The sequence below is a fragment of the Pleurodeles waltl genome, chromosome 10 (genome assembly GCF_031143425.1).
Source record: "Pleurodeles waltl isolate 20211129_DDA chromosome 10, aPleWal1.hap1.20221129, whole genome shotgun sequence".
In the NCBI taxonomy this organism is placed as follows: Eukaryota; Metazoa; Chordata; class Amphibia; order Caudata; family Salamandridae; genus Pleurodeles; species Pleurodeles waltl.
In genome coordinates this window covers 147,817,812-147,841,733 of record NC_090449.1, presented here as the reverse complement: position 1 = coordinate 147,841,733, position 23,922 = coordinate 147,817,812, and the positions used below count along the sequence as shown (strand labels likewise).

The following is a 23,922-nucleotide window of genomic DNA, read 5'->3' as shown; positions in this document are numbered from 1 at the left end:
ACTGGAATTTTGGCCCAACAACCTCTGGGGCAGCCAAGAGTATCGCCTTCAAAGGCCAAAGCCAAACGTAAGCACGACCATGTCGTTGACTTGGATGCCTTCAACAGAAGCAGCACAGACCCAAATACCTCCCCCAAACCGAACCCCCATATGAAAGACTTCAAAAGAGAGTTGGCTTGCAACATGGACCACTTCAGGCTCCGGTGCCCTTCCACAAATGGCTCTTCTGCTCCTCCCCGTCCAACCCAGCAATGGACAGTCCACCAGGAAGACATGCTAGACCCAGAAGTCCTGCTCCATTCCCACCCCTCGGAATGACTATTAGCGGCAAAAGTTGCCACATGCGAGACTGGTGGACTAAGGAGGCCTTTATCTAAGGAAGTCTGCAACCACCTGAGGGTGGAATGTTCCTGTCAATAAGTAGGCAGCCAAGTGACTCTTACCTCGGAGCTAAACTTAAAACTGGCTACCTTACTGGCTAAGGTACTTCCATGACTCAAAGAAGAGCATGAACTGCTCATGCCATTCCTGCCAGAATCTGCTCCTGGATGTCACAGGGCCCTTAAAGATTTTCAATATGGTGGAGGAAGCTAAAGAATCTGGGTACCTCATACCTCATGATTTCCTCACTGGCCAGGCACAACATTAAATCCTCTTAGGTAATGCCAACTGCGCTCTGTCCACAGAATGTCACAGGTTCTTCCTTATCAAGGTGGGCACTAAGGGATCTTGCCCCTGTAATATGACCACCTCACGCTCAATGGCACCGGTGTCCCTTCATTTCATCCCACAGCTAGCCCTGCTCACCTCCCATCAATGAGCTGAGGAGTGGGGGATGAATACCCTCCTCCCCCATCCCTACCCAGGTTGCAATGGCAGCAAGATGGCTAAGAGGAAGAGTATGTGGTACAAATGGCAAAAGACCATGAAGTTCCCCTCTCCAAGGAGCTCAGGGTACTGATACCACTCACATTCATGCACCACCATATATTTCAAATTAGCACAGGCATTCTTTTCACAGCAAGCACAATATTTCATTATTCATGTTTGTCTGTGGATTTTATCAGTCATTTTGCAGTCAAAATGATGGTTTGTTACTATTCAGCAACCTACTGAAGAAATTAAATGTTTCCAAGCAAGTATTCTGTCCCTGGTACAAACAAAAAAAAAAAATTCAAATTCCAACAAATTCCTGTGCGAAGGAAAGAACATCATTCTCTGCATTAGAATGCATGTCTCAATATATTTACCTATGCAGGCATTTAAAATATTTGTTATCTATTTAATTTCTGGGCAGTATTACTGCCTCTAAACACTGTACGTAGTGCAGCAAGTAAGCCAAACAATGCACGTGGAAACAAATCAATTGATAAAGCTGGTTACGTTCGTTTTTGGAACAAAAATACATTTATATGACAGATTTGAAAATACAAGATAAAACATTCTTCTGAAGTAATTATGTGTGAACTGACCTCTTCATGGTTATAAATAATAATTTGAATTAGTAGAAATTAAATTTCTAAAAGTAAGTAGCAAACCATCCCCTCAGTGTTTAAAATAATAGAAAAGAATGGTTTGCTACAAGAGTTGCTTATGTTCTAGCTGCTGAGTTCCAAGGATGCACACTTACAAACAACACCTGCTGTATTCATGTGGCCCCACCAACAGCTTTACCAATTGAATCGGGCTACAGATCTTAAGCAGGTTACTTAGAAGCCAGGATGAAGTTACTCTATTCTCCGTATTAAAAGGTCTGTACGCAGGTTTTGTATATTGTGTACGGTGACCAGAGTATATAAGATGCCTAAATAAGACCACAAACGTCCTGGGATGTGTAGCCCATAACCAATCGTTGTGACCAAACCTGCAGTAAACTTAACCCACAAGCCAAAATATGGCTAAGATCACAGTTTGTGCAGATTTGTGATAACATTCTGGGTGGGATCATCTTATTCTTAATAGTTCCACAAGCAAACCTCAATTTAGTTATCCTGCAGCACTTAAACAAAAACAAGGAGAGTAACTGTAAGAATGTATAGGAATAAGGAAAATGTGCCCAAAAGAAAGGAGACAGGATTCACCCAAAGAGACTGAGTAGTGAGAAGTCAACCTACCGATAAGAGGGAGTCACACTGATAAACGATGGCATTAAAATGAGTTATTTAATCAATCCAGAGTTAGTCATGGAGGGAGGCAGTTATGTACTGACAACTTTTTTTTTCCCCACTGAGATAATCATTACTTAAAGTTAACATTAGGCTCCTGGATTACAAAAGTTCTTTCAGATCAGGTAGATAAAGATTGGGAGTCCGACATCTTCATACTTCATTTAATAAAGTGAATAATAATACTAATAATGTTCTTGCAAGCAACAGCAGACATACTTGCTTTCCCAGGTGTTGCTCATTCTATCATGCACTGTTCCTACAAATCAGAGTGGTTGGGATATTTTTTATATGGCTGTGTCCCGCAACCATTTTTGCTCCCTTTTAATAAGTAAAAATGGTGTCGCCACTGATTTCAGTTTATCTGCCTCTACTGTGAAATTGCAGAAAGAGCTGCCCTTGATGAAGTGGGGCTACCAGGAAGTAATACAGAAAACCTACAAACATAAATGACAGTTAAATGTCTATTGTGAACTTGGTTTATGGAAAAAATAAAAATGGCTATTCAATATTTAGAATTAAAAAATGTAATAAGTAACTAACAAATATGTAGGGCTGCGATAGAAGACTTGAGGCAAATTAAAACTGCCTGAGTATCCACAAATGAATGCTCTTTCTTACTGAATAAAACATGGCCAATTATAATCTTGTTTGTGCTAATGTTCCTCTCACATTCTAGGCCTCACTTCCATCTAGTTAGGCAAACAATTTTCTGTGAACAAAAAATAAAAAATAAAAAAAACTGCTCCATAGTTTATCATTTTTAGCCTTCCCAGCACTCTGACAATGCTGCAGGTACATAAAATCCAAACTTCATATATATATTACCAACTTGCGGTCGCCAACATGTAGTTATAGTTAGGACATCATTTCCATAGGAAGAGTGTATTTTGTTTTGGCAATAATTTTGTGCTGCTTGATGGATCATAAAAAAAATTTCAAAACGTATAATTGAGTCAGTTCAGTTGCAGTCTTGAAAGTTTTCGATGTGATCCGTCAAACAGGGGCAGAGATTAAGGGGGGGGTCCCAAAACATATTTTCCCCCCCAACAAGGAAGTGTTGGCAACCATCTTGGGACCCAGTTTCAGAGTCCCACAAAAATAAGATAAAAGGGGCCAGTGTGGGAACACCTTCGAGACCTTAGCCTTGGTGCAGGGGTCACCAAGGGTCACCGCCAGAGCTGAAATGCTTTTTTTTTTTTTAATAACTCTGAAAAATCTGCTGATGGATCTGCAGATATTTTTTCTGACCCCAGGTGGGCCAGGTGCATTAGGGGGTTAAAATAAATGAGGGGATGCTCAAGGCTTCCCTCCTAGGTCTTGTATTAATCCCAGGGACCACCAACTCTCAGGGAGATTAGACTGAAAAATGCAGGGGCCCCACCCACCAGAGCCACTTCCTGCTAGATGCGGGCAGGAAAATAAATGAAACTGCATGTTTAGTACTTCCTGGTGTGCAAGAGCAATGCCGGCTCCGACAGGAAGCAGGGTGTTGGTTGGGACTGTGGGGCCTTCAGGCTCTCCCCGCAGTCCCATTGCGCACTGGGTGGCCTGTAGTGCACACAGGAGGCCTGGCTAGGCCCTAGGGGACAGGGTCCCCAGGGCCACAATCAGCCCGTATAAGGGGCCGCCCCCCACCCACTGAATGAAGGCCAGGCCCAGAGGGATGCAGTCCTGGTGGGGGAATTGGCCCAGGAATGGGGGGGGGCACGCACCATCACTCCCCAAGGTCTATGGTTCTCCCTTTAAATTGCTACGAGTATGCAAACGTGCAAATTACCTGGAAGCTGCACCTGCTTGGCCCCACACTGTCCACGTTAGTATAGTATGCAAATGTCTTACCGCTTTTTACCAGGTTGATGGGCAGCTTAGCAAAGGGCCACCCAGTGTGTTTCCTGCCAATTTTGGTTGAGCTTTCTTGATGCCGAGGAATATGGGTACATATCCACAAAACAAAGAAGGACTTACATCAAAGAGGTTAGAGGAAGGACGCTGGTTTGGTGGAGATTTAAGTCGATAGGAGGATTCATCTTATCACAGAATTCAAGATAAAGATCCAACAGGAACAGTCACACTGCCAAAACGCACACACTGTCACTGGTGACATTTCCCTGTGCTCCATTACACTGCTGTAGTGTAGAATACATACTGGACATTTACCCAAGGAGGCAGAAAGAACTCCACTTGGGTGGATATTTTGTGCAAAGCTGTGGACTGTTGTAGGGATAAACGGACTGATGAGGTTCTTCTGCAGCAGAGTCACTCGCACAGCTACTGACACACCCACACAGACGCTCACTCAGACGCACTCAGGCTCATGCACCTACTCAGCAACAAGTGCACTCACAGATGCATGTACCTACTCACAGACCTGCTCACTCACGCACCCACTCACAGACCCAATAAGACATTAACGCACTCACAGACCGACTGACACACACCTACTCACAGAGACACTCACATCCACTCTCACATCCATAGAAACCCTTTCTACCCAGACAGACACTCACACCTATTCTCATATCCAAAGAGACATGTCCTACGGCCACTCCTGCTGTGCACTGCTGATGGCCATTTATGGGGCCTGGCCGCCAATGGCAGTGTGCGGTGGAGGTTGGATTAATGTATAGTGATGAAACTTACTTTGTTTTTAAAAAAAAAAAATCATAGAAAGTAACTGGAAAAGACAAAAAGGTTACAGGGATGTTCTAGTTAGGTTCTGAATTTACTTGCACAAAAACAGAGAAATTCAGCTGTTATAGGTGGAGTTATTTCCAGTTACTATAACTTGCAGCCTAAGGCAACTGTAACTCACACCCTCACCATGCACTGATAACTACCCCAGATATTATAGCACTTATGACAACTTTTATAAAAAGTCAATTAAAATATGAAACATTACTCAATTTACAAAAAAAAAAAAAAAAAAAAAAAACACATTGCATTAGCAGCAGCACAAGTTATAGTTACCTTAGTTACATGAAATAACTAACTGCTGAACTACTCTGGGTTTGTGCAAGACTGACAACTACATAGGGGCTCAAACAGAGCACCATATTAAAAAAATAATAAAATAAAAAAAATTAAAAAATAAAAAAAATAAACACACACACACACACACACACACCACACAACCCTAAATTCAGGACCCATTGTAGAACAACTAAAGAACTGGAGGAAGTTTGTCAACCCCTTTAGGATGCCAATAACCACCAGTGACATGAATAAAGTAGTTTCATCTGTATACTTGTACTTTTGTATCTGCCCTTGTATTTGAGTAACAATCCAGTACACCACAAACTAGAGCCTAACTAGATTTAGCACCATCACATGGCCGCAAAGCCTACCTTGTGGGGCGTTGCAGCACTTGAGGCCACGTGTGACAACATATTCAGTCAGCGTAAGGGTATTTAACATACAAATACTTCATGAAGTAAGTAAGGCTATCTTCTATCATATTCGAGCCTATTACTGATACTGCCACTTTAAAGGTTTGCAGGTACTTTATTTCGTAACATCAATGTAAAAAATGTAACCTTCGCACTTGTATAGTGCACTACTCACCCGTTAGGGTCTCAACGTGCTGTACGCATACCGCTGTGGAACCTCTCCTGGCTTTTCCCTGTGAGGCACCCACTCCTGGGCACCCCCAGGGTGAAGCCAGGCATCCAAGCGCTGTCAGGGCCGTTGTGGAGATTAAGCAAGTTATTGCCCAGAGTTATAGAGTGGGACCCATTAATTAGATTAGGCACCAAGATGAGAATTATCTGGTTGATTCATCCCATTCATTGAAGTCTGACCCTTGTAACAGGATTGGTACTTACCGTGCAAGATAACTTTTGGTAATCTCAGAAGCCCTTTGTATTGCATGACCTACAACAGATTGAGATAATGGTAAGCCGCACTACACAATGAGAAGACGAGTAAGTGGAGATGCCCTATTTGAATAAAAAGGAGGCAGAGGATACTACTCTTTCAATTTGCGGAGCATTTAATTTTTAGCAAAGAGAAACAATAATGTTCAAGTTTGGTGTTTAAATTATAGCAGGATAATGTTACTGGCACCACAAACACAATGGTCGCTGATGCACAAAATTAAATGTGGACCAGAGGACAATATATATTTGCTAAGGTGCTTTTTTAAGCAAAAAAAAAAAAAGAAAGAAGAAGGCATTCCACAGAAAAAACAAAAGCCAAACAATGACTAATGTAGCTCCCTACGCAAACCTGAACTTTGAGAAAAATCAAAAATGATTTTCCTCAGTGCTGGATCAAATGTGGGATGACAACATAGGGAGCACGGTTTTAAGCATGCTATGGCTTGCAAGTTGAGTTTAGACTCCCCAAAAGAGGGAGTAGTGAAAATGGGAACTCTCAAAGGGATACCTATGCCATGACCAAGGAACTAGAGAACAATTCTAATAGGAATATTCTGCTTATTGGTTTACACTTGCCCGTTACAAAAGGAGAGAAAAACAAAAAGGGATGAGAGAGTGAGCCTACATATACGTTTAGGAAAATAGGGAAGTAGCTATTTGGTAACTGGGTCCATTATGAAAGGAATCTAATATTTGGGACAGATCGACATACTAGGCCGCAGAGACTTTTTTTAGACCAACTCTGAGGCTGGCGCTAGATGCCCCAATGCCAAATGTCTGGGGGAAAGATGGACAAAAGGGCAAGATTTTGGGCAATACATATGGATTAATGTTTGTAGCCAAGAACAGAGGCAGAATTGGCGGTAACAAAAAGATGGAGTATTGGGAGTTCATCTCAAATCCAGATTAAGATTATGAAAATATAAAGTTATTATGGTATTACACTAAGCCAGAACTCTTCTATCAAGAACTTTGATTGCACAACATTGGAAAGATAATTACCCATCCCCATTTTCACAATGGAAAAAAAGAAAAACTAACTATATAATGATAATAATAAAGGAAGAAAAAGTTTTTACACTTAAAATCCCACACATTGAGTGAGAAGAACTGGTACAAATATATCCAAATGTAGAACACATAACTTCCACTATATTCATACGGGATTTATATAAATAAAAGTGTGCTCTACATATATGTCTACAAAGATAACACAGAATGTTAAAATTGAGAAGTACAATTTTTGGTTTCGCCACACTAAATCGCCTTACCATTAAAAAAAAAAAAAAAAAAGTCTAACAAATATTTACTAGATTAATTCATGAGCAAAGGAAAAATGTTATAAGATGTATTCCAGTAAAGCAATCGGCTGGTGACCCAATTATCTCACATGCATTGTGGGTTATTCTTATTTATTGAGTGTGTGTATATATATATATATATATATATATATATATATATATATATATATATAAATAATCGTACAAGCCCATTAACAATGTGTCGAAAGTGTAGTTTAACGACTGCCATTCAATTTGTGCTCAATATTATAGGAATTGTGCAACAAAACATGCTTAGTGAAGCGGGTGAAAGTTTCCCAACACTGACTGAATTTAACATATAAAAGAAAAAATAAAATTGTTCATGCACAAAAACTGTAAGACATGCTTAACATATGAAGCAGCATAGTACAACACCCATATTGTTAATGGGCTTCCATGTTTGTTTCTCCACAAGTAAAGAACACACACTCATTACACTATCCTGAAGAGGCCAGTAGTAATCAGGCTGAAACGTGTCGACACACACATATAAATACACACACACACCCTCAATATACGAGAAAGCATTTGAAGAGAAGACCATCAGCCATAATCCACAATGTGTGTGAGATAACTGGGTCGTCAGGCGATTGGTCTTTAAATATGGACTACTTGTTGAACTGAAAAATGTGATTGACTATATATATATTTGGCTGTCACTCTTCAAAGATTGTAATTTAAGGACAAGCATGTAACTGTGTAATGGTTTTAGCAGATATCCAAATAATAACGAAGGTGTTTCTTTTGTTATGGTTTATGCACAGTATATTGGTATTTAAGTAAGATACATTGATCTTATATACTAGAAGTGTCTGCTAAAAAGAAAAACCACACACGGGGGGCAGTAAAATAAAAATACCATTGATCCAATAATAGAGATTATATTCTTGACAAAACATATGAAAGGTTCTATCTCTGGAGACATTACTTATGATTTTGTATACTGTTTTGCCCAAAAACTCTACAGGATTTAACTAGGCAGCGTCCGTTTTTTCTAGAGAATCTGACCCCATATGTTTTTTGTTGAGGCCAACATACATTCCATTAACAGTGCAAATCTACAATATTCATGGAAGAACAGATATGGTGGTCAAGTTTTTTGTAGACAGAAAATGTATTCTCTTTAACTGATCCTTTAAAGAGGGTGTTTGAGACAGTTAAGAGGATCAACTTCATAATAAGCACTTATTAGATAATTTCCTTTCCCATCACAATTGGCTTGTTCACCAAGTAACACCGAATTATTGTAAATCATATTATGGGAATAATAATTAAACAAATTTACCAGCACACGAGCAAACCACTAGAACCGTAATATTAAAGAGTGGAATTTGAGTAACATAATGAAAAAGCTCAGAGCACAAAAAATATTAATATCTGCTCAATAAGGATCTTACTTCCCATTATGTAAATTAGAAGACATTCAATACACAAGAAACCACCTACACACCTTCTGTCACACAGATACTAACATGGGAACACGAGTAAAAGTAGAACGCACAAGTTAAAAGAACACGAAATGGAGATAAAGGGAAAATACTAAAAAAAATAACACTTCTACTAAACGTACAGGTAATCAAATCTGCAAGAGCCCGAAAATATCGCTGTCACATATTTGCATTTCAAGGCACAAATAAGCAAGCACTGCCAATTACTGGCTGTTGAATAGCAAATGACTACCACAAGCTCAACTGATGCACGGAACAGACAGCATACATGGCCGCGGTGCAAATAGAGCAGTACTCCCAGTGTGCTAAAACAGCATAGAAAGTTATTTGTAATTTGTACTAGCTTAAACCAGAGCATGTACACCAAAGCCCTATAGGTAGTGCTGGATTAAACCCTGTGGAGGCCCCCAGGCAGTAGAAATTTCAGGAGCCCCCTTTCAAATTATCTCCTAATATGTTTTTAAAATTTTACCGACCAACAATTTTAATAAACAAGTTTTATTACACAAACCGAAACATTACATGTACGTAGTTTGCACAGATTATTATTTTTTTATTTTTTTAACACAAACAGAAGATGTGCTTTTAAGAGACAAACTTATGGGAATCGGATGTCTATGGTTTACGTGCTTTAAGTTCTTAATGGGCACACTGCATTAATACAGTATTTTCTCTACAGAGTCCTTAATGTGAAGTTTTCGTTTCTTTGAGTTGATTTATTTGTTTCAATCTTTTGGAAACAAATGAAGACAGCTTTCAAGATCAGATCAATATAATTTTGATCCATTGTCGCGGGGCTGCTAAAAGGAGTGGGGTCCATAAGCTGGTGCTTACTTTGCCTGTTTGGTAATCCTGCACTGCCTGTACGCAGAGATGCACTATGTTTGCAGTCTGGCAAATAGAGTGGGGACTGGCAGGCTGTGCCACAGGCCAAATACAGCACACATGCAGAAGCAAAAACACCATGCCATACAGTAAAAACAGTGCATGCAGCTCTGCAGGGGATGATGACCGTGGCAATTCTGTAAGCAACAGGGAATCTACACAGCAGCAATGCATGCAGCCCCTAGTCATGGGTGGCATCAAGTCATGAGCTGGCACGCATCGCTTGGCTAAGGCCTTAGTCAAGCAGTTTATGCTGGTTCATGACCTCAGCCACCAATTACATTTCGTAGAGACCCAGTGCACGGCAACCCTGTTTCCACCATGTAGGGACACAGAAGCAAAGGACTGAAACAATGCCTGCTGTGTCATCACTGGGTACTCAAGGCCAACTGGAGGACGGATCCCGAAAATGAAAACTGAGCATCTCAAACATCTCACTCTCCCTCTTCAAGGTGCACTTCAGCAACCCCCCCCCTCCTTTTCCCCCCCCTCCTCTCCCCCCCCCCCCCCCCCCTCCTCTTCCCCCCCCCCCCCCACCATCAAGCATTTACGTACAGCATCCCAGCTGTTACCTTTTGGTCTGGTGGTGCCAAACGGGAAATGTTGCCACCACTTAGACAGCCTACATTCCCAGAATGCAATGTCAAAACAAATGGGTTCAAAACTCACCGAGTGGCAGTGCTGGTGGTGTGAGCACTTTCCAATGAAGGGTACCAGCACAAGCCAGCAATGATTAGTGGCTGCTACAAGGCACCCCCCCCCCCTACGGATGTGCCAGTGTGTGGAACGATTGGCTTTGTTGACTTCGTGGATGGGCTGCAATGTCTGCAGGTCCCTACATTTGTTAATCCGTGGTGTGGGGCTCCTGTGAGCCACTGCAGCGCTCACTGAATGTGGAGAACAGGTTTATACACACAATGACCATTAACTTCCATAGCCACAGAGCTGATGTTTGAGCTCCAAGGGATCGTCTACCACTCCACCCTCTGCACCAGACTCCACGACACTGGCACATGCTGTAAAGAACTGGAATAGATTTTAACCTTTCACACCAGAAGAACCCAATGGATCAGACTCCCGCCATTCATCTGGACTCTCAAAGAAACTTGCTGCGGAGTAACACAGGGATCCTCATTAAGCCTGACCTTCTTCAACATTTACATGGCCCTGTTCGCTAAAATTGTCAGACAGCACAACCTAAACATCATATCCTACACAGACAATGCCAAATTAATACTCTACTTGACCATCAACAGCTAAGAGAAATGTCCACAATGAAATGAGAACAGCTGCCACCTGGATGTAAACCTGCTGCCTCTAACTCAACTTGGACAAGACAGAGACCCTCGTAATCGGCTCTACTCCCTCCACCTGGCATGACTCCTGATGGCTAACCGCCCTAGGAAACATCCGCACCCCCACTGACCATGCACGCAACCTGGGCATTATCCTGGACTCCACGCTCTCCATGACCCCCAAGTCAACACAGTCTTATCGTCTTGCTTCCACACCACGTGCCTACTTCAGAAGATTTTCAAGTGGATCCATAACAAAACAAGAAGAACAGTCACCCATGTGCTTGTCAGCAGGTAACTAGACTATGGCAACGCACTCTACGCAGGCATCATAAAGAAGTTCCAAACAAGACTACAGAGAATCCAGCACGCAGCAGCCAGACTCACCCTGGACATCTCCCGCCACAGCCACATTGCCGCACTCCTCAGAGACCTACACTGGCTCCCAGCCAACAAATGCTTCACCTACAAGCTACTAACACATACCTACAAGGCACTGCACAAAATAGGACCAGCATACCTCAGCTACCACCTGACCTTCTACACCCCAACCTGGCAGCTCCGCTCCTCTCAACTCGCCCTCGCTGCCATCCCCAAAAATCGGGAAGTGCACCGCTGAAGGCAGATCCTTCTCTTATCTCTCAGTCTGGACATGGAACAAACTCCTACTCAACCTCAGACAGGCCATCTCGCTGAAGCAGTTCAGAAAGGATCTCAAGATCTGGCTTTTCGAGTGAGCAGCACACCCGCAACAGTTCCTTGAGACCCTACGGGTGGTAAGTTGAGCTTTACAAGTGTGTGTTTGATTTTCATACAGAGGCACACCAGTGAGAGCACATGCGGGGATGCCAGAGCTGGACAGGGACAAAAGGCTAAGAAGTGGTGGGTGTGCAGGTTCAGCGCAATTACATCACCAAGGCATACTACCAAAAACATATACACTATGTAACAGTCATACCAGGAGGCAAAAAGGCACCCATCTGGAAAAACGTTATACCCTCCCCGACGGTCAAGCCCGGAGGTCTTTCACAAGTTCCAAGGTCCACCTGCCCATTTTGACAGCCTGTGCTACATCAAAGAAGGCAACAGGCATAGCACTTTACAAACTGTTCAGAGAATGTGTGCATGCGAGGATCTGATCACCAGAGCCAAGGTCCCCACTTGCCTCGCAAAAGAAATCACTACAAAGGCATAGTTACTTCAGAATCTGTTGCCAGGTATAAATGGCTTCTGTACCAACGCACAGAAGCACCAGCATGCATGGAAAAGCCATCAATGAGCAATGCTTACAGTGATGGGTCACAGCATTGATGTCTACAATAGAAGCATTCTTTGCAAGTAGTGATCCAACTTCATGTACCTTCCGGCCTTACCAAGACTAATACAACACAACCGTTTCCATTTTAAAGCGTAACAGTAGCACATAAGTTGAACCTCTTAAGATGATTTTTTTCCCCAGGTACAGAAAAACGCATATATCCTCTTTGCCTCCGAGTTTTCTTTAAATTCATCACCTACCTTCAGATAATAAGCACATTCACCGACCGAGCCAGAAAATTAAAGGATAAGCTTGGTGGGTGGGGCTAAAGTGGACTGTTATTAAATAGCTAGGAGGCCAACATACACTGCCATTAGCAGTGCAAATTTACAATATTCATAGATGAACAGATATGAAAAAAACAGTATGATATTTGGCAACATCTGTGTCACAATTGAAAATGGTCCATCGTTCAAAAAAACACACACACGCACAAACAAACAAACAAGAGGAGCCTTCAACCAAACCTGTTACCTCAAACCAAAGTACAGATTCCTCATACTCCGCTGCCCACGCCGGCCGGAGTACAGGAACTACCTCTCCAGGAACAGAAGGCCTGTATTTAACCTGCACACTCCCTGTCTGGTTGCCCACTGCTCGGGCATTGCTAACAGCGTCTTCTCCACACGCAATAGCATGCAAAATAATCACTCACGAAGATGCATATGCAATACATAATCGACATTTCCAACATGACAGTTAAGGCCGAGACACGGCTTCCCTGCGAAAGAATGTTTTTGGAAAACACACACTCCCTCGCCGCCGTTCATAAACAAAGCCCCCCTTAATGTTCGTCTTCCGCAGTGGGATCCAAGGAGACAATTCCAGAGAGTAAATGTAATAACGTCAGAATGTGTCCGAAAATAAAAATTTAAAAAAAAGAGCATGCCTCGCTTTACAAATCACCAAAGTGTAATTGCAATCCATGTTTACCGTGCATAATAAATGCAGAGTTTGCTGGGTACAAAAGACCATATCAAACAAGCAGCTAGTCATATTTCTGCACCCCCTCCCCCGATCCTGAATAATGTATCCCAGGGATGGCTCAAAGAGACATTTCGTCAACCGCCCGAGTTGTGCCCGTGTCTTAATAATTCAGTGGCTGATATTGGGGATGGAGAATCCTGGTACCCTAAAATCCTCCCCCATCAGAGGCATCATCGCTGCCAGGGCCCGCCACCCACGTGGACTTGTCCCCCGCCTTCTACTTTCGGGGCTTTGTTGGTAATTTCCTAATTCCGTGCATCGCATCGAGCAGCCCACGCCGGCCCGAGTACAGGAACTACCTCCCCCGGGACAGAAGGCCTGTGTTTAACCTGCACACTCCCTGTCTGGTGGCCCGCTGCTCGGGACACTGCGGCATTTATGGACAGCACTCTAGAGTGCACATGAACTGTGGGTCTGCGAAAAACACACTGGTCCCCAGTCAGCCACATTACGTTCGCCCAAAACGTTAAATCCAGAGTGAGTGGTGCTCGTCGATTTCACCGCAATCATACACAAAATAAAAGGGCACGGCTGAGAAACGCCACACCCCTTGGTTATACGTGCGCACCCACTTTCACCCCCAAGCACAATTACCAAAAATACAGGTAGCAAGCAGCAGACCAGGTCTGCAGAGCCCTCTTCACCGAACACTGGGGGTGGGGACGATCAATAAACACGACGCACTGCTGGCCTGCAAACCTCGTCTGGCAAGCCAGGCAGCCTGCTGCGAAGCAAAACAAAAAGCACAAGCTTCCATCAGCCACGGTGAAAAATGCAACGGGCTTTGTACCAATCTCCCTCCCCACCCCGAGTAACTCTACATCAAGAGGTAAACTGGGCAACATTTGGACTAGCGCAGTAGCCACCTCCCCAGATAAATATGGTGTTGGAGGGAGGGGAAAATAAAGAGACTCGCGTGTAATGAGTTGACACTTCACTGCCTAATTCACAGTGGAGAATCTCGCGGTCCACAATTCAACCACACAAATGGTTAAGGAGTAAAATGAAACAGTCTACATGCAACATTAAATGCGGATCCATCTCCGGGTAACAGAAAACACAATAAGGACCAGTTCGTTTAACAATCCATAATCTGCACATATCGCATGCGATGAGCCTGTCTCGTTGATGTCCAAGGCCGCACACACACTGGGGACGCATGTATATAGTAGTCACGTATGGCCGTTTAAGTTTGACACATCTAACGTACGTGACTCCCTCATCATCGTTTAAGCGTGAGGTATGTACACGTCTTATGATGTGATGGCTGCCCACCGCAGCCAATTTAGTCTGTCGCATCTGAGGACGCCTGTCTGTGCCTTTACCTTATGCCGTCTAATCAGCCCGTTTGTCTCAACCATCCCTATATCATATCCAGCCATATTTCATGTATCTCCTAATAATCATATCATGACCCCTGTGCGCTCTCAAGCATCGCCTGAGTGCTGTGGTACCTTAAAGCACAGTCAGACCCCCAGATGTGAAGGTATTGACTCTACTTGCATGGCGCAGGGCCTGAGACCCCAGCACGCGTTGATCTACGCCAAACTGGGTGCTTCAACTCTCCACACTGCGTTCCATACCCTCTACGATAGCCTTGTTATGCATAATTCCTCCTTTAATTATGCACCATCTACCTTTCTTTGGGATGTAAACATGCGGTGTATACAAGAGCAGTGGTGTCTGGATCCCCCAACAACCCTCTTTCTTGCTCAACATAAGATTTACCTCCCAAGCACACAGCATCTCCCTCCTCTTCTCCCCGCCCCGGCCCCTTCTCCCCACCCTCTGGGATGTTCAACTCTACTCCCTCCCTCCCTGCAATCCCTTTCTTCCTCTGCCCAGGGAAGTGAAGCAATGCTGGCGGCCCGGCCACGGCCTGGGTGCGGGAAGCCGGGAGAGGCTAGCTAGCCAGGGTGCAATGAAATCCCACCTTGCGTTTCCTGGTCTCGGGGGTGCCGCTCCACACGAAGCACTGGTAGATGACTCGCAGGTTCTGCTTCCAGTTCTCCACCTTAAAGCTGTTCACATGGGAGCAGCCGGCCGGACTCATGACAGAAGACACATGAATTCAAGGGGTTGGGGGGCGCCGGGGGAGGGGAGCCTGGCAGAGTTTTCCAACTCGGTGACGGATAACTGGAGGTGACTCCGCACAGAAGCAGCTACAAGGGAAGGGGAAGGTCCTGTGCTTGGAATAGGAAGTGCAGTCCTTTAATTTGGGCTTTGTGGTCTGATGGGGTGGAGGGTCCAAGTGCAGGTATCTGAGAAGAATATGTCTTGTACGTGACAGTCTCGGGAAGGGGGGGGTTGAAAAAGAACATATAAGAGGGTAGCAGCCGTGTTTCTTACGGGGAGGTTGAGGGTGGGGGGGTGGGGTATGAGGCAATCTCTACACTAAGAGAACCACTCTAATTGTGATGTTAATGTGCATCTAGGGAAAAATCCTAGTCTTGGGTGGGACAGGTACGTCAAATGGGGGAGAACAGAGGAATGGAGAAGACGGGTAGGGGTGCCCGTGAGGAGAAAGTCTCTCGGTGAGAGGGTTAGCCCCTCTCGTATACCACCGCTTCTCTTCACCTCCGCGGCCCGGCCCCCCTCGCCAGCAGCGCAGTGCAGCTCATGGAGCGGCCGCTCCTCCTCCTTCACAGACCAGAGGACACACAAAGCAGCACCCGAAAGACCGGGGGTCCGCGCAGCTCGCAATAACCCTCTATTTCATTGATGGGCAGAGGGAGGGGTCCGGTCTGCACTCCCCACCGCTGCCTCAGCCGCACTCTCCCCGGCAGAGCAGCAAACCCTCCTCCTCTTCTCACTACCTCACAGATTCTTATTCATGCTCCTCCTCGACGAAATTCAGCCGCGAGACACCAGAGGGCGGGGCAGTGAAGGCCAGTCCCCTGTCTCCTAGGCTCATTGGGGCAGGCGTGGGGAAAGAGGCGGCGCAATAGAGAAAGCTACTGTCCGATAAGCTGGTTATGATGCCAATAAAAAGGAGTGACGTATTGAACGACGGAACGGCGAGAACACGGTGGCCATCTTGGATTGGAGTGGTATCAACAGGAAAAGACAAGCAACCGGTAGCTCTTCGAAGAGCTGGCCGCTCGTATAAGCATTGTTTCTGATCGAAGTAAGCAGTACCGACTTAAGAAACAATGGCAAGAAAAACGCTCCCTCTGTAAAGCAAGTTTTGACCTTGCTTTGGTTGCAAACAATTACCCTCCCAAGATGGTTTCTATATTAAAGGTCTACTACCCAGTAGTTGTTTCCCCCCATTCTCGATTTCACGCATGCATACTGGAGGCGGGGGAGGACATCTTAGAATGGGAGAACGCGGTAAATTCAGTTAGTTACTACGGAAGCTAGCGAGAAAGATGAAACTAGAACACAAGTTCCTCCTCCAGTGTGTTTAAAATTGAAAAACCAAAGTATTCCTTGAGGTATCATCAGGACTATTTTTAATAAATATCACGTTCATGCTGAGTGCAGAAGAGAAATATTTTTTTATATATATATATATATATATATATATATATATATATATATATATATATATATATATATATAAGATAGGGGTTCTCACTGGTTGGGTATTTGTGTCGGTTTGTGCCGCTTCTCTTGTGGACTGAAACACCCACTTACCTAGGCAGGCTTCAGAGATTACATTAGACGTAACCAAACTAATACTCCACTGTGTCTAATAAAGTGTGTGAGGATCAATCAGTATGTTCAGTAAATCAACGAGAAAAACAAAGTTCGATTTATGCATCTGGCACTTGGAAACAGCTGTAAATTTCAACTGAGTAGTTTCATCTTTGTTCTAAAAAAGATGTCAACACTGATTGGACTTGTCGCGGTTTCCTATCTCTTTTGACTAGAAAATGGTCATTTGCCTGTACGAGAGGGAACAGGCACTCAACACGATGTGCTGTGAGAGGTGAATCTTTAAGAGCGATATATTCTAGAGCACAGTTATAATCGTTTCTGTTTTGTCTTTGTACGGTAAGAGGATGCACACAGCTTTGATCTGAAAAAGTCACTTTCTCAGCCAGACCCCGCCCCCAAGGCTGGTCGATCTGAAATTGAAATGTCCGAAGGCTCTGGCGATTGGTTGGAAACAGACGGCAGTCTTTGCGTTAAAGCACGTGGTTGGTGCTATATGCTTGTCAGTTCCTCTGCCCTGACAATCAAACTGGTCTGTTGCCCATATCAGGCTGAGTTGGCGATGCGCTTGATGTCATATCCTTCAAGACCACCTTCAGCTTCTCTGTTTCCCCAGTGATTTCCTGGAGGACAGCAGGAAAATGCGGAAGTGATGCTCATGACTCGTTTTTAAAGCGGTAGTTTTATTTTACATCAGTAGAGGGGGTTACATTTTTACATTGCCCTTTCGTATTGAACTGTCGGCTGATAGGACTACACGCATGGCTGCAGAACAATTGAAACAAGCATTTTCAAATTGTATAATTTGGAATTTTGCATCGTGGAACTTTCTTGTGTTACATTTGCACGGGGTTACCCAAAAATACTCCCTAAGGGGCGTTTCAGGTGGGTACCACGGGGCAGAACTGGTGTTGCAAACAAAACAAGAAAAACGATAAATTTACTAGAAAAATTATTGAAACAATGCAAGACTGAAAAAATTAATAGATACTTACTCGTCTACTGAGGGAGTAGGCTAGGCAACTGTCTGAGACAGCCATCCACTACTATTTTACATCTAAACCAGTGCCGCTAATAACAATGTATTTATTTGTCATAACTTCGTGTACGTACATGTTGAAGACTCACATAAATTCTATCACAGGACCGGAGGCGAGGATTATGCAGATCTTTCTTCACTTTTTATTAAACAGCAAGTTCAAAGTCAAACAAAACATGAACAAAAAACTACAAGTTCCATGAGCCCGCCGCCATGGTAACGAGTATCCAATGAGGTGCACTCCTTCATGTTGGTATAAATATCCCGAAATGCGTCACACTTCCTCTTTCTTCACTGCTGCGAGTCAGATAAGTGCCTTTTTCTGCCTCCGGTTAGAAGTTTGTTTGTTGGCTCGCGTTACTGCTTCAATTGTGTTTTCCGTGTATTTAATTGTTATAGCAACGTTCGTTGCTACGAGCGGTCCGGAACAGACGTTTCCGCTCGAGCGTTTCATTTTTCTGTTTCGCCCTCGGCGTGTTTAAATACGCGTCGGACCCACCAGAGGGCGCGCGCGCTGCGTTTTTCAGCGTCAGAGAGCGTGTTACTCTCAGCTCTCGGCGCTCGCACCTCGCGCTTGTTATTTTTTTTTAAGAATTGAGGGTTTTTTACCTCAGTAGCACGTTTTCGTGCCTCTGGTGCAGTTTTTTCCCTACCTGTGACACCCGTTTGGGTAAGGATTACCCCATTGGGAAGGCATTATTTCTTGACTTTACTTGAGTGACAGAGAGGGTAGGGATTTACCCTATATATTATATATATTTTTGTTGGGTGTATACTCTGTCCAGTCCTCATTATGCAATCCTCTCAAGTGAATGAACCTTTTACCAACATGTCCCCAGGTGAGGGTCCCTCTCACCGTACCCTTCCCCCTGGGGTGGACGCTTTATTTTCACAGGCTATTTCTCACGCTTTAGCCCCTCTTAGGGATACTGTAGCTAAACTTACTGAACAGGTGTCCAGGGGTACGGGCATGTTTGGTGTGACGGGAGCGGAGGGTGATTCCTCTACCCTTTCGGCTCCCAGGAAAATGCGCAAGCGCGACGCGGGGCACCTGGAGGATGGTGAGTTTTTATCCAACCCCAAGAGTGCGCGCGCGCATAAGCGCTTACCCTCCCGGGAGGGCCGTTTGCCCGGGGTAATGGGTGACATGCTTCACCACCTATGGAACCCTGATTTGGGATCCCCTAAAGGCTTTATGGGAGGTTCAGATGAGGACTCATCATCTTTGGATGACGACTCAGGTCGCCCTTGGCGTCCTGGTGCTACCCTACCAGATCCTTCGGATCACGGCGATTCTGACTCCGATATGTTTGAACCGGAGGGTATCTACCATCCGCGTTCCTCGGAGTGACGTCCAGACCACAAGGTAGCTGAATATGTCGCCAGCAAAATTAGGCAACCTCTGGACAAAGAGGTGCGAGCTCGTCTACGGGCGGAGTGCCCACACCCGTCTTTATCGGATAAGGTCGCTTTTACGCCTGACATTGACCCTAAAATGTGTACGTTTTTTGCCAAGTATACCAAGGATCCCAAAAAAAGGGATTGATCGCTCCTGGAGGGCATGCCAAGATAAACTTCTTGATGTGTTAGGTCCCCTCACACAGATTATTCAATTAGCGGAGCGTGCCAAGCAAGCAAACACTCTCCTTCAGACAGACATCATAGCAGGATGGGCTCAGAGAGCTGTTTGTCTCCGGGGCAACGCGAACTGTGCCATCTCTGCAGAAAGACGCAGGTCTTTATTGATCAAAATCGACCCCAAGTTAGGGGAACTGTCTAACTCAGAGGCAGGGGCTGTTGCCCAAGGCAATTTATTTGGCGTCCCTTTTGTGAAAGAGTTAGGAAAATTTGTGGCTACTTTTTCAGCTTTGGATAAAAGCACAATCTTTAATCTTCCTAGGGTTTCTAGTGGATTCCCGATCGGCGTCTCTCAGTCTCCCGACGACGAAGATTTCCAAGATAAAGAAGGAACTGAGAAAAGTCCTTCGACGAGACCAGATTTCACTACGTCAGTTAGCCAGAGTGGTCGGCCTGCTTTCCTCTTCGATTCAGGCCATTTTTCCTGGTCCCCTACACTACAAAGCCCTGCAACGCTTGAAAGCGTTTCACCTTCGCCGAGGGGTGACGTACTCCGAGCTGATCTCCCTGTCTCAGGAGGCAAGGACGGAGTTGTTTTGGTGGCTGGACCACATGGAGGCATGGAATGGCAGGGCCATTTTTGGAGCAGCCCCGGATCTGGTGATCGAGTCAGACGCCAGTCGCCAGGGATGGGGGGCTCGTTGCGGGGACATCTCGTTCGGGGGTCGCTGTACCCCGCAGGAACTAACCATGCATATCAACTGCCTGGAGCTCCTGGCGGGATCATTTGCGATCAAATCTCTCACGAGAGACAAAGTCTCATGTGTAGTTCTACGGATGGACAATGTATCGGCAGTACAATACATAAATCGTCTAGGGGGGACAAGATCAAGAGCCCTAGCGGAACTAGCGAAAGATTTTTGGCATTTTTGCCTTCAACACCAAATCTCAGTCACAGCAGAGTATCTTCCGGGATCCCAGAATATCTGGGCAGACTGGAATTCTCGGTTTCTCCAGGATCCCAGCGATTGGCGACTACATCACTCGGTTTTTCAGGCGATCATGGATCGTTGGGGTCCCTGCTCAGTGGATCTCTTTGCGTCTCGTTGGAATGCTCAGCTTCCCCTATACTTCAGCTGGCGTCCAGGATCCGGGAGCGGCGGCAGTAGATGCGTTTCTCCAACATTGGGGGACCCTTCAGGGTTATGCTTTTCCCCCGTTTCTTCTTATCCCGTGGGTTGCTGCTCAAGTTCGCCGCCAAGAGGCGACGGTGATTCTAATAACCCCCTGGTGGAGGTCACAGGCGTGGTTCCCGACTCTGCTGGAACTCTCGTGCGAATGTCCTCTTCGCCTCCCGGATTTTCCCTCAATACTCCTGGATCCGTCGGGTTTCTGTCACCCTCTAGTCCTTCTAGGTCATCTTTCCCTCATAGCTTGGAAGATTTCCGGCATCGTTGGCAAGACAACCGACTTTCGCAGGAAGCTAATAACTTCATCGCACAGGCCTGGGCCCCTGGTACATGCAAACGATATAGATCAGCATGGAATAGATGGTCTCGTTGGTGTGTGGGCAAACACTGCGATCCCATGGGGGCCAGTATTACCGACATCATCAATTTCCTTGCAGAATTAGCAAAATCCGGCTAGGCGTATCGCACGATCAATTCTTTTCGTTCGGCCATCTCCGCGGGCCACCCTCCCCTGAACAATCTCCCGATCGGGGAGCATCCCTGGATATGTAAACTTCTTAAGGGTATTAGACTCTCCAGACCTCCACAACCCAGATATTCGGAGCTCTGGGATGTGGACTTAGTTCTTAATCTTTTATCCTCTTGGCGGGACAACCAGTATTTGTCGACGAAAGAATTGTCGGCCAAATTAGCCATGCTTCTCTGCCTCATTTCCTGTAAGCGAGTGTCAGATATCAGAGCACTGGATGTTTCCGCTCGAGTCTTTACTCCAGAAGGAGTCACGTTTACTATTGCAAGGAGGACAAAGACTAATACCAGGTCGGTATCCTATCCCGCTTTTCCTGATTCCCCGAAACTATCTGTGTTTAGATGTCTCAAAGTCTATGAGGAAGTGACCAGTTCTTGTAGACCTCCAGGTGAGAATCAATTGTTGATTTCTATAAAGAGACCGTTCAAGGCGGTTTCTTCTCCTTCCATTGCCAGATGGATTCGATGGATTCTCTGAGGCAGGAATAGATATTCAAGTTTTTGGCGCCCATTCTACTCGGGGAGCTATGGCTTCCAAAGCCATACAAGTGGGGGGCGGATTAGAGGACATCATGCATGCTGCTGATTGGTCTTCAGATTCTACTTTTAAGAAGTTTTACTTTAAACCAATTCATGAAGCAGCCGCACTAGTGGTGAGTAAGCTTTGAACTTGCATAATCCTCGCCTCCGGTCCTGTGATAGAATACGAAATTTCCTAGCTATCGTGAAGGAAAGTTTCAATTCTATTAAGGACACGGAGGCGAGGATTATCCCACCCACATACATTACGCTGGTATGTTCCCTCCCGATTACATCTATCTGCGTAGCAAGGTAGTATACTTGCGTTTATACCTTTATTTATTGTTATTCTGCTCATATTCTAATTTACATTAGGCAGCACTTGATTCAGATGTATTTACATTTTATATTTAAATGTATGTAAAGGTTCATGACTTTATTGCCTTCGGTATGTTTCTGTGTTCTATTGGATTAGCATCTAATTATACCTCTTTTGTAGGTTTCGAAACTACAACCAATTGACTCTACCAGGATTCCTTCCGCAGTGAAGTCGAGGAAGTGTGACGCATTTCGGGATATTTATACCAACATGAAGGAGTGCACCTCATTGGATACTCGTTACCATGGCGGCGGGCTCATGGAACTTGTAGTTTTTTGTTCATGTTTTGTTTGACTTTGAACTTGCTGTTTAATAAAAAGTGAAGAAAGATCTGCATAATCCTCGCCTCCGTGTCCTTAATAGAATTGAAACTTTCCTTCACGATAGCTAGGAAATTTCGTATTGACCCAGGCAACATCAAAGATGCTACAACGCCATTCACTCCAAACATTCTGTGCCTCAGACTATTCTCTCACTTCAGTCATACCCATGTAGGGTTAACAGATTTCCAGAGATGAAAACCAGGTGAAACGATTCCACAAATATCCATAAAAGGTATAGAACTGAGGATTTAATGAGACCCGGCAAGGATAAGGATCAAACGGTTTCAGGCAGATTCCCAGCAGTCACTGATCATTGTTCAGCCTGAGATTCCATCATGACTTCAAAGTGTTCTACAAGCGGCATGCATGTTTATGCGTACATTACATTCAGCACACATCCACTCCTTTACAACATCGAATGCAAACACAGAGTAAATGCATATGCTGAGACCACTAAAGAAAAATCAGCTAAAACAAATGATGTAAATGACCATGAACTAAATATACATCTGAACTATATTGCCTTTGATTAATGCACAGGAATATCTGTTTAGTCTGAATCGTCAGGATGGTAGATGAAGACGAGTGCTGCAAAGGGGGAAACAGACGGGGGTGCTGTTATGGGCTTGTCTGGAGACTCTAGGAGGCTAGGAGACTGGCTGGTTCATTCTTTATCAGAAACCGAGACCATTCAGTTGCTAGAAGTGATAAAGGTCACTCCGGTCAATCCCCGGTTCATGTTGAATATCTTGAAATGTTAAATCAAAATATCCAAAAGCATTGCATTTACTTGGGCCAGATTCAGGCTAGATCTAGGGAAGGTCTTCCTTCCTGAAGTAGAGCGGTTAATCTTCAGATTCTGCTGCTGCCAACCCGACCGACACTCTAAGAGATTCCAGCAAGGAACTGCATGGAGGTGCAGCAGCATGTGTCTCTACAGTCTAATGGGCAAGACATCACCTATCTCCCCTCCTGTGGCATCCTTTAGTTTCCAATGTCCCAGGCTCTGGACACCGTGGTTCTAGTCACTCAAGAAATCAGGAGCAATCTCCATTGGTAGCTGAAACCACTAAATGTCTCCAAGAGAATTGTGATGCATCTATGGCTTTCATGACAGATGCCAGCTTGATAAGATGGGGTGCAACATTGTGCTCTTAATCCTATAAAGCCAGGTGGAATGTAACAGATCGTATGTCTTCAAATAGGAGAGTGCATACTGCAGTATTGATTGTATTGCAATATTTTCAATATCAAGTACTGCATCAGAATGTCCTGATGCAATCAGACACCACACTCACAGCTGCTAATATCAGTCACCCAGAGTCTCATCTGATGACGCTGATAGCTGTCCTCATCAAGGTTTAGGGCAACGTCAATGCAGATATTTTAAGATATTCCCATCATCTCA

General features: G+C 44.7%; 1 protein-coding gene across 5 annotated transcripts in view; it reads right to left on the bottom strand.

Moving 5' to 3' along the window:
• Window positions 1-16,182, bottom strand: part of USP22 (ubiquitin specific peptidase 22) — a 404,497-nt gene extending 388,315 nt beyond the window's left edge. For 3 of the 5 annotated variants that reach the window (XM_069210046.1, XM_069210048.1, XM_069210050.1), the window contains exon 1: window positions 15,232-16,164. In XM_069210046.1, the coding sequence (XP_069066147.1) occupies window positions 15,232-15,351 (120 nt within the window). In that variant the 5' untranslated portion in view covers window positions 15,352-16,164. Of the gene's footprint in view, window positions 1-15,231 lie in introns of all 5 variants that reach the window. The other 2 variants (XM_069210051.1, XM_069210047.1) reach the window with 2 other exon arrangements.
• Between the last annotated feature and the right edge of the window lie 7,740 nt (window positions 16,183-23,922).